General features: G+C 43.9%; 1 protein-coding gene across 1 annotated transcript in view; it reads left to right on the top strand.

Moving 5' to 3' along the window:
• SFMBT2 (Scm like with four mbt domains 2) overlaps window positions 1-11,671 on the top strand; it is a 112,635-nt gene that overhangs the window by 51,513 nt on the left and 49,451 nt on the right. Inside the window, exon 7 of the mRNA XM_062580475.1 lies at window positions 5,616-5,713. Within this exon, the coding sequence (XP_062436459.1) occupies window positions 5,616-5,713 (98 nt within the window). The remainder of the gene's footprint in view (window positions 1-5,615; window positions 5,714-11,671) is intronic.

The raw sequence follows: 11,671 nt of genomic DNA, 5'->3' as shown, positions 1-11,671 counted from the left end.
AGCGTGACCTGCCTTGTGCTTGACCAGCTCAGAAAGTGTGTGTGGGGAGCTGGCTTCAACTGCCTGTCCTTGTCAGCCTGCCCTTGGAGGAGTTATCACTAGTAGTCAAGAAAATACTCCTCTGAGCAAGTGGTAGATTGCGGTCTTTTATATTTAAAAGACTACAGTCTTTGTCATATGTTATCTCCAAGGGAGCAAAATTTTTGCAAGTATGTTGGATCAGGTTCAGCTTCAGGAGTTCCGACTTAGAGAAAGAGGTCTCTAGAGTTCACCTGAGTGTTCAGACCAGGTTGGAAGGAGGAAGGCAGGGACTGCAGGCTCAGAAGCTGTGGAATCTGCAAATCCAAGAGATATGCAGAGGGCAGGAGCCAGGCAGAAGGGTCAGGCACAAGCAATCTGTGTCAAGGTGCAGGGCAAGAGCAAGGTCTGGTGATTGGCTCAAATTGGACTCAAAATAGCAGGACTGGGTTCAGCGAAGGGAGCAGGATCAAACGGGCAAGGCAGGAAGGAGGGCAAGGCTGAAGGTGGGGGGAGAGCAGATAAGAAACTAAGCATTACTAAGGAATTAAAGTTTAGCAAGCATGATCAGACCTAGGAGCCGTAGCAGGAGATAAGGGCTGCTGGCAGCCTCCAGGAGGAACCCTTGTATAGGCTCCCACTGCAGCATCTGGAGCTGAGCTCATTTCCATGGACAGAGTGGCAGGAGTGACTCCTTCCAGACAGTGCCCTTTACTCTGGGGGAAGACAAGAAAGGTGATTTTTTTTCCCCCCCGAGCCCCAATAATATTGCTCAAAACTCTGTGGAAGTCACTACTATATTGGGGTTTTCTCTGCTCATGGTGTTTGACTTAAGAGTTGGTCTTACTTGAGTTGGTCAGTCAACTTGTTTGACTTCAGTTCTCTTGGAGTTAGGGATTTGGTTAAATGTGGCAGCTTAGCCTGCTTCATGTGGGTCTGCTTTGGGGTAGAACACATGAAGTATCAGTATGTTTCATAAAGCTGTGGCTTATACTCAGTTGCAAAGCAACCTGCAGAGTCCTCTGAAGCATGGTCCACCTTCACCAGTTGTCTGCAGCTCCAAGCTAGACTCCCCAGAACCATAAGTCCCCCTGCAAGTTGAGATGATTTCTTGGTTAACGTATAGGATTTGGCACAGTAGATCTAGATTTTATTCCAGCTTTTTATGTGTAGGTGGATAACTTGTCCAGGTTATCCAGGTTGCACCTCCTTTTCCTCATGTCCTGGGTGGAGGTTTCCCACTGGAGTCGAGCAGTGAGAGAGAGGGAGTCCTTTCTTTGGGCAGGTATTTCTGATGTGGTTCTTCTGTCACTGATTGAGAGCGGTTACCCCTGATGGTGTTCACGGTGTCTGTTCAGGCTGAGGGTCTAGCTCAGGGTCTCTTCAACGCTCTACAAAAACGCTGGTTTTCCTCACTGATGAGGAAGGAAGTCGATGCTCCCTTTCACTTCTAAATTAGATGCGAACAGTAGAGAGCATGAATATCAGTCACTCTGTTATTTCACAGAATGTTTTTCATTACAGAGAAACAGCTTTTCATTGATCATGTCGGAGCCCTCTTGTCCTGTGTAGGTTTGGTGAATCAATACAGAATGGCCCTAATCACCTCTGGACTTCCTTTTTGTTTATTCCATTCTCCTTTTACTCTTTCCTGTTTTTATCTCCTTGTCTTTCCTTCTCTCTTGCTCCATTTCTTTCTGGTGTCCTGTCGCTAGGCTGGTTGTTGGTCTCTCTTTCTTTGCTGAAATTGTTCATAGGTTCTGCTTTTTGATTTTTTTTTGATCTTTTTTTGTCTTTTTCTCTTCATCTGATGTGTTTTCTCTCCTTGTCATTTCTTTAGCTGTTCAGCTATTAGTGAACCTTGTTAATAATGAACTTGGTAGCCCAGATCTTCATCCTGACTTCCCCTGACTTACATAGAAGTGCTTTATACCTCCTGAGGTTGTGTCTCATTGAAGGTCCCTTAGAAGCAGACCTTTAGGTCTGAACCCTTACGAGTTCATTTGCTCGTGAACCCACTCCTGAATACTTACTTGATCCCTTCTTCTGTGCTATGCCATTGTCATGCTCTGCAGTCCAGGGAGTAACCAATCAGAAATGGAAATCTGATGAATTTCTAGTTTAAATTTTTTTTGACAATGCCTCAGAGATCTTTACTTTGCTCCTGGGAGTGCTGCTTGTTCCATCTCTGACACCATGAGCCGTGTTGGCCATTTGATGTCTACACAGTCATAAAGCACAACAGATAATATAGCTTATTGAGAGACAGTTGTGATACCACATTAACCCACAGGAAGGACAGGGAAATCAGTGAAGTGGCTGGTGCTTGAGGATCAGAGGATCCACTGCTAAGTAAAATGCATGCAGAAGAAGTCTTGAAACAAGTAGGCAGGTGAGCAGCAGCGAATTGTCAGGATGAGGAGCTGTGTGGTAGAGAGCTCTAAAGAAACATGGCGATGAACCACAGCCAGTGGTAAGTGACCTCTCACTGAAAACCATCCTGGGTGACAGCAGGCTGGGAGGTGACTAATGGGATGCTATTGTTTAAACTGGAAGGCAGTGTTCTCCAGATGGTCCTGGAGACCAGGAGAGCCTACTGGGGACACATCTCTACCTACTTACTATCCCTACCTGCCTAGGCTCCTTCCTACATGCTTTACCTGACTGCTCTTGTTGGCTTCTTAGTAAACAGGATTTGGGCTAGAAAGACCTTTGCTATGACTGGTATGGACCTGCTTAGGAAGGAGAAAATCTATGGGCAATATGTTGTTATTTACACAGAAGGAATTAGATTCATCTGCTGTAGTGTAGGCATTGAAAGGATGCTTCAGCATGAGCTAGTTGTTTTTTTCTTTATGATCAGTGGAGAGAAGTACTTACCAGGTTCAGAAGTGGCCAGACTTTCTTTGTATGACCGGTACTGCTGGATCTTTAGAGATGCAGATCTTGCATCCTAAAAAGGAGATCCGGTGGGTCCAGAAGTTTATAACGTTTCTGTGGAGAGATCTCATTTCTGAGACTCTCCAGATCCAAGCACCCATCTTAATGTGCAGGAATTTGCAGAAGTGTCCTTAGGAAATAGCACCCTTGCTGGCTTCTCCATGTGGGAACTTTTGAGGAGCTCTTTATGTCCTGCAAGTCCTTTTAACTGATGCAGAGAGGGAATAGTATATTTTTTTCTCCTCGGATGTATAGCCGAATCCAAAATAAGCCTCCCTGCTACTGCAAATTGGCAGAACCCCCTTGACACAGAGCCACCAGTGGTCTTGCCTCAACTGTTTATGCAGGAAGAGATTATCTCATTTTATGTTGCTTTCTAGTTAAAGACAAATTGGCAGTCATTTTAATTGCTTACTCCTTGTTAACCTAAATACAATTTAACACAGTACACTTTGTTCAATTACCTGCAACACTATCACTTAAACAAAATGCTTTATGCTCTTTTAACCATACGATTTACTGTCCGTAAACTTGCTGGCATAAGTTAACCACCACCATCTAATGAAATGCACACATAATACTGCTTTCTGGTTATTGAAATCATTAGTGTTGCCTTTATCTTTCAAAGCTTGTTGACTCTTTCAAAGCTTGCTTGACTGCACAAGAAACTGCCCCTTGTTTTCACTGATTTTGAGCAGAGTCACCGCAAATGCTGCCTTGTTTTCTCCTGTGCTTCACTGCCATGGCACAGTAGAAGACGGAGGTCATAGCAGGGTAAATAGAAAAGGCCATGGAAGCAACATTGCCGTGGGCCAGACCTTCTGTTTTTTTAAAAAAATATATATATTTTTGCATTCTCTGACCATCAAGGTTACCTCTTTGTGGTCTTCTCAACAATGATGAGTTCTGGCAGTAACTCATGGGAGTTATTTTCCCCTGTTTTCCTTGCTATCCACCATAGAAGATGGGGCCATTGGGACCTTTGGTGGTCTGGGCTGAGGACAGCTGAAGCAACAAGCGGTCTGCAGCTTGGGGCAAAATCAGGAAGAATTGAGCATTGCCTTGTTTGGCATCATTTAAGCCAGAAAAGGAGAAACAATGCTGGTCGTCTCCCTTCCTGCACTTCAGGCTGATCAGAGGAAAGGGAGAACTGGGGCAACAGGTCTATAAAATAATGAACGATTAAATGAAGAGTGAACTTCTTAACACTCGTGACCAGGCCACGTGCTGTAAACAGAGGCTTGAAATGTGTGTTCCCATTAGTAATCAGACAGGCAAGAAATGCAAAATATAGCCCTGAAAGGTTAACATTTCCCTTTAAGTGTGTTTAAATTCATATGCATATCCTTGATGTCTGTCTGAAGTAGAAAGGTTTGATATAGTAGAAGTATAAATACATCCACTTCCAGAGAGTGATTCTGCAAATCCTATTTTGATAAGGTCTTAAATCTGTTGAGATCAGAGCATAAAATTTTCTTGTACTGTCAGTGCTAGGTGAAAATAGTGCCTGCCAATTCCTTTTTTTTTTACTTTATTTTTTTATTTTCTCCTTCAGAATTGTAAGATACCGCAATAAATCTTTGCTAGCCAGCAAATATATTTGGTTATTGGATATGCAGAATTTAAATATAAAGTGGGCCAAATTAAACTGTGATGTAACTGTGTGAAGCCAAACTGACTAAAGAAAAGCTTCCCGCTCTTCGCTCTGTACCAAGGTTCAAGTTTATTATTGGGTAAATGTTCGTTTTCATTTTAATAATTGTTGCAATCTATCTATCTGTCTTGTCTCTTTGAGACCTTGATATGAATGCTCTGCAATAACTTGTTATAGGCAGGATAACAGTATGTTTTCTAGGGCAGAAGTAAATTCAATATAATGTTCTTCATCATTTTATTGTTTCCTACATTGTTTCCTTTGATGATTCATAGGCGTTTCATGGCACTGAATCATAAAGGGCTGGCTAATATAATGATTTAAAGATATGAAGCCTATTTAAAGAAACTCACTGAAAGCAATGTGAATCTGCACAAAGGCGTTGCCAAAAAAGTGAGCAGAATTCATAAAGATTAGTCGTTGCGTTGGTGCGATGCTCTGGTTTCAGCGTGGTGCCGACAAACGTGTCTGGGTGGAGGTTTAGCTGAAATGTTCCCTGTCTTCCCACACCTGCTGCCCCGTTACAAAAGAAAAAAGGAAAAAAAAAGAGGCTTTCCAATCAACGGAAGCATCAGTAAAGACGTTTCTGGTTGTGTTCAAATATAATTAATATGGGCTGAAAACCTGAGGCTCCTCAGCCTGCAAAACATCAGGTATTTTGAGATCTGGAAATCAGAACAAGGGGGTTCTTTTTTTTTTTTTTTCCTTTTTCTTTTTCCCAAGTAATAAGAAAGCGTATTATTTGTTTCTTCAATAGAAAATGAAGATGTGTATTTGTCTGTTTTTGACTCCAGGATAGAAAATGCAATCTTCCTCAGATGCGCCCCTGCTAGCTGCTTTTGTGTTGAATTTATCCACACTGTACAGCTTCAAATATACACGCTGTTCATTTTGCTTTGACTATCCGTTTTCATGACGCAGGGACTTAAGTCTTTCAAAAATGTCTCATCTCTGAACGGTCACCTTTTTCTGTTGTTATTTTTTTTTGTTATCATCCCTTTAGATATCTATTCTCTGAAGACTATATCTGAGTGGAAATGCGCTCTGGAAAAATCCCTTAATGATGCAGCAAATTTTCCTCTTCCGATGGAAGTGTTCAAGGTAAAAGATGCACATTTCTCCTTCAGCTATGGAACCCGCAGTGAATAAATACCGTGCGGCATTTAGCAGCTTGGGTTAAAACTTTTGCAGGAAAACGCTCGTGCTCTAGTATATCCACTGCGAAAGGCCGCTAGTGAGGTGTTTGTATAAAAAAAAGAGTTTTGCTCTTCTGTGTGCTTCCAATCTTGGAAACTGGCGTCTTGCAGGAGTGATCAGCACTGATTTCTGCAGCATCATTTTTGATTTATCTTAGTATTTAGGCCAGTGCAAAAGGCATCATAGAAAAGCCATGAAAACATAGGGCTAATTTAAAGTAAAGGGATATTAAACTGGGCATAAGCTAGCCAGCTTTTGGGGAGCTTTAAACCATAATCTTTATGTGGTCACATGCCACAAGGCAAAGAAACCCCCTTTTAGGGCCCTGTAGTGGGAGATAATTTTCTCCCATGCTGTTTTTTTTTTTTTTTTTCCCATCCTGGTTATTAAGAGCTAGAGATCTGCTTCAGCCCCGAGGCGCCAGCTTTAATATCCCTTCCCCAATCATCTGCCCTGCTGTCACGCTGGAGCGAAATCCTTAATTCGGGAGTTGGCCGGGGCAGGGGCCGCCGTCGGGCGCGAGGAGCGGGAGGATTGCGCGCCGGCTTTCGGCGCGGCCGCACGTTGGAGCAGCCCCGTGTCGCCGTGGGAATGGGGCGCGGAGAGTTTTGAGCCTCTCCCGTGCAGCGCTTTGATCTGTGGACTCTGTTAAGCCTCCCCAGTCTGCGTTTGCAGTCTCAGGATCAAAAATGCCGTGTGTGGAGCAAGGATTAAATCCCAGTAGGGAATGCCTAATGTGTAAATCTTGCTCCTGCCCATATGAAAGAGTGAAGATTGCTTGTGATGAGCCTCATAAAACACTTTTTTTTATTATTTATAATTTGCAGCTGTTTTGGTGCCTCTTCTCAGCATGCCCAACTTATACCCGCTTATTTTGCTTATTGTGCGAGGGCTATAAAGTCGGAAAATCCCAGTTGTAGTGCCATATGGTTGGGGCTTGCAAGGATATTTCCTCCTGAGAGACAACGCAAAGCATTGGATTGCTTCAGTGGCCCAAGAGGAGTGTCATTTTGGGGCCATGCATGACAAGAGAGAGGCAGGAATGGGGCTTCTTTATTTGTACTGTGAAAACCCAACATCAGGAGAGATGGATTCAACATCTAGTCTTATCTAAGTCCCTGGTTCCGGGCCTGGGAAAGCAGGAAGTTGAATAAATTTGGTTTCCTTGTGAGCATTGTTTCATTCCAGTCTCCAAATCTGAGGGCGGGACACGATGTTTGAATGCATAGGACCAGGTCAGAGAGCCATCCTGTTAATGACTTTCATCTGCAGAGCTACTCTGGTCTAAACCAGTGGGAGGTTCAGATTTAGGGATCATCTGCGCTCCTGCTCTCATGCATGGGCAGAATTCCCCACTGACTGCAGTGGGATTTTGGAGCCATCTCAGCTCTTGGCTTCCTCCATCCTGTCTTACTCAGCCGTATTTTAAGAGGACAACCACCTGAAGTCCCACCGCGGTGAAGGTCTGTGCAAGCATGACTCAGTGAGAATATGCTTATCTGATCTTACAAGATAAGGCAATATTTAGGTTCTCTTCAAGGAAAATCCCAGATCTTAGCAAGTAATGTTCATTCCAAAGATTATTTATTTTATTTTTTTTTTCAAAATCGGGACTAATGTCTGTACACGGTGCCAGGGGATTCTGTGCTACTGTAGCTGTCATGTGTTAGATGAGATATAAAACACAAGATTTGACAGCTGGCAACTGTTAAAGATCTTGGTTTCCTGGAAAGCTAGAAATGTTTACTCTGGTGGACATGGTATACTGCACATTGAGCAAATATATTCAGCCCCTACAGAAATCTGTGTGCGAGGAGAACATAAGTGTGTGCTTGCTGTACAGACACGAGCGGTCCCTGTGGCAAGTGCAAGCATATTTGCTTTTCCGGATTGGGACTTAAGTTCCTGTTGTCATTCGAGTTGTGCGCAACCATGGGCAGTGTTGCTAATATGCTGTCAAACTCTTCCCAGGTGGAAAATGGATCCACGTTGTGGTGGGACAAGTGATTCCTCTTGTGGGTTTAGCGCCCACTGTTGCTGTCTGTGGCAAAGCTCTGTAGTTTTGATGCAGGAAAGTCAGGATCTACCTGAGACCTCTTACTGCATAGACTTGAACCTGAATTATCAGTGCTCAGCAGTGCAGCAGAGCTGAACCTGTGTGTGGTGGTCTTCACTGGCTAGTTGGAAAGTCCTTTGCAGAAATCAATCCCAAGTTACCAATGGGGAAGCTGAAGCTCAGAGCAGTGAAATGGCACAGCCAAAATTCATATTCTGAACCTCCAAGTAGAGGTCACAAGCCCTCAGACCACACAAGCTAGTTGCAAAAAACACGGGGAAGGCTGTGAATAGGACCATTTTTCTTTCTGGTGCTATTTTACACTTGGCCATATGTTGAAAGTGTTTGCAAAATGCTTCAGGGTCCTTTGAGAAGGAATGCGATGTATAACTGCCAGAAAATGTTGCTATTATATAACTACTAAACATAGTGTTTTGCAAACTGCACCTCCTGGAATAAGATTTTTCTTTGCGAAAGCGTTTTGCAACCCTTCTACTGTTTTGTCATTCTGTTCTTTTCAGGAAATATGTTGATCCTTAACGAAGCCTAAATAAAGACAGAATTTTCAAGTGCGGCTTGAATAGTTTAGGAACATAAATCTTTATGAAAGGCTATAACCCAAGGAGAGGTGTCCTCTACCTTTTCTGCTCTGATTTGAGGGTAATGCAGTGATCCCCATGCTTAGCTGGGTGTCCATCACAAACTATGGCTCAGGCTTCAGACACCACCTGAGAAACTGGGCAGAGCTTTGGGTATGGATTAAGGGTGACCAGATTACTGTCAAGACCTAATTTAAAGTTAAGTGTGACCACATCAACGCTTGCTTCAGTGATGGCATTGCTGGTGCTTTTAAAGAGGGAGCCTTGCGTCAGGAAGCCAGACTCCAAACACAACACCTTTTAGCCTAGGGATTTAGGAATATGTGCATTTTTTTTAGTCCTAAAGCTTCAGTAAGATAAAAGTTGGACACAAATCGTGGGATTTGGTTCCCCAGAGAGGCAGTTATTGTCCTAGGGATCTTGACTGACATCCCACTATGCTTATCTTGGTCTCCTGTGCCATGTCTGCTCACTCTATGTAGAGGTCTTGGGTTCCCGGGGGTATCTCAGTCCATCCCAGACACCTCTGTTTGGGCAACTGAAACCTGCCCAGAGCTTGGGGTGCCTCTCATCACTCTGTAATTGTTGCATATGGACAATATGGGCATCCTATATGTGCAAGTTTCTCTCCAGTGAATGTAAATTGGGTCCTGATGACTAGCCTAGATGGAGCTGTCTCCACATTCCCAACCCAAACTGGGTTAAGTTGCTTAAAGAGCACAAACTGTTAAGAGGGAGAGGGTTTGTCTAAGGCAGGTGCCAGTTCCTGATTTAAAGATAGCATGTCATTTTAGTCTTACTCCTCTTGACTCTATCCTCCTTTCCTAAAGTTGTTTTTTTTTCCACTGGTAATTGTTATTTCTCTAGCAAAAAACATCTATTGATCTGCACTATGCCCAGTCCAGTGTGCCTGTGTTTCTAATGAGTATTCATATTTTACCTGCAGATCAGTAATAGTATTAATTAGTGCTAAGACTAATAGTCTTGAGTGATGAATATATCAGTTGGGACACATGTCTCCTAAGGAAAGTGATCACTGAGATGGGAGCTGCCTCTTGAAATCTGGGACTGTGTGATAGTTCTAGTTGCACATTCAAAAATTTGAGAATATTAAATAGGACTTGTCTCCTTATCCTAAATATGCATGCGTATTTTTTTCTACCAGCTGAATTGCGTGTTTAAGGTATGAGATTCAGATGAAATATTTCTTCAAAATTGTGGTTATTTTGAAAGAACAACATTATCTCCCCAAAGTTCACAGTACATTCTTGAGGTGTTTGAGGATGTTTTCTTCCATTAACAGGCTCTTTTTAAGGAGTTTCTCTGTGAGCTAGAAAAGCTCAAGGAATGTTTTCTGCTCAATCCTGATCTATGTAGAAGGATGGACTTAGAAATCTCCAGCCCCCATAGTAGAGGGGCATGTGCAGATGCCACAGGTTAAACTGGACGTGCTTTTGGTTTCTCTTGGAAAGCCAAATTCCAGTGTAAGCGCTTCCCAGCCCCTTCGCACGCTGAGGCTTGGCTGGCCTTTGCTGCACGTGCTGTGCTTTAATAATCCACCAGTCGCCACGTTGTTTGCAAGCTGCCAGATTATTTATACTCCATCTGTTCTTCCCCATCCATGGTGCTTGCCAGCCCTTCTCCCCAAGTGCTATTATCCCCTGGCTGGGAGACTAAGTCTGGTTCTTCCTGTTTATCATCTGCCTCTTGACCCATTTTGGCCTCAGCTCGTTAAAGCCACTTTGTAGGACACGAAGAGTATCTTGCAGAGGTCCTTACAAATGTACCTGCCATGGTGGCTTTTGGGATGACGGGAGCACAAATGTCTCTGTTGTCCTCACGTTGTGCTGATTTGGAGGCAATATGGGGTCTGGTGGTCCTTCCATGATCCAGAGACAGCCATGAGCTATCAGTGGCTCCCTTCTGACTGCAGCTGTCGCAAGGGAGCCTGGTGAGGAGAGCAAGTCGCAGAGGTAAATAAAGCTAAACCCTGTCTGAGGTGCCCTCAGAATCTGTTCAACAGCATCATATGAAAGTCAGGATTTGAGGAGAAGTGCTGGATGATGTTCAAGTGAAGCAGATGGACCGAATGGGGACAGGATCCCACAGCCTGCTGCCTTTTCCATCCCTCTGGCTGTGCATTTAGCACACGCGTTTTTCATTCTTGGTGCATGCTAGAGAGGCTAGCGAAAGGGCATGATCCAGTTTGCTTACTGCACCCCAGTTTGGTGTGGGGAAGTTTGTAGGTGAAGACCCAAACTCTGCCTCCTTTGGTGTGCTTGGGCATGGCAGTGCTCTCTGGTGAGAGAGGCTCACATGCACCTACCACTAGATTCATCTCCCATTTAATTAGTGATACCCAAGTCATCCATCCACAGACGATTGATTTTTACCGGAGAAAACAAAAGCCAACTCTGACCTGTACCTGTATATCTAACAGTTTTGGAGCGCCTTTGCAGTCCTGGTTTTGCACTGAATTTGTTATGATCCTCTCTCCTCCTGTGAATTCCCATTGAATCCCAACAGTTACTACTGGTGTGATATAAATGAGGGCAGACTTGGTGCAAGCAAGTGCCTATGAGGACTCCCTCGCTCTTAATGGCCTCAGTACCTATTGGAGGTGTGACTAGAGATCCTGATGGTTTCATTAGAGCACTCAAGTTACAGTATGCCCACCTGTATTTTCCATGCCACTCAACTTTCCTACCTGTAAAATGGGATCACTGTGTGTGATGCAGCAGAGTCATTAGTGAGTGTTGGGGAAGCGGGCTGGTTTGTCTGCAGATGCCTAATGCTATAAATTTTGCTGGAAGATAAATAAAGCAGATGCCTGTCTGTCTCTTTTAACCCTACTTCTGCCACCCGTGCTTCCACCACGCGGGCAAATCAAAGCTTGCACTGCGCAGGAGGAGATCTTTGCCCTAATGCCATCTGCAGCAGGGCGAGCCATACGGAGAAGGTGTTTTCAGATTGAGACTGGCTATTCTGCAATGTTGCTGTTTCTATGGAAACTATTTTTATTCAATGAGAGAAGCTTAAAATCCATAGGGCTAAATTCAGTCCTAGGGCAGAAAACATCCAGAGTTTTTCAGGGGATCTTTAGTAGGTGGAGTTTATAGCTGGCTGTAGAACTGACGCCTTCAACTTTGGTGTCAAACTATCTTTAATGCCTCTTTCCCCAGCGCCTTTTCATCCCACCCCAACACC

The sequence above is a fragment of the Rhea pennata genome, chromosome 1 (assembly GCF_028389875.1).
Source record: "Rhea pennata isolate bPtePen1 chromosome 1, bPtePen1.pri, whole genome shotgun sequence".
Taxonomy (NCBI): domain Eukaryota; kingdom Metazoa; phylum Chordata; class Aves; order Rheiformes; family Rheidae; genus Rhea; species Rhea pennata.
The sequence above is the reverse complement of the archived record's forward strand: the minus strand, read 5'-3'. Positions and strand labels throughout refer to the sequence as shown.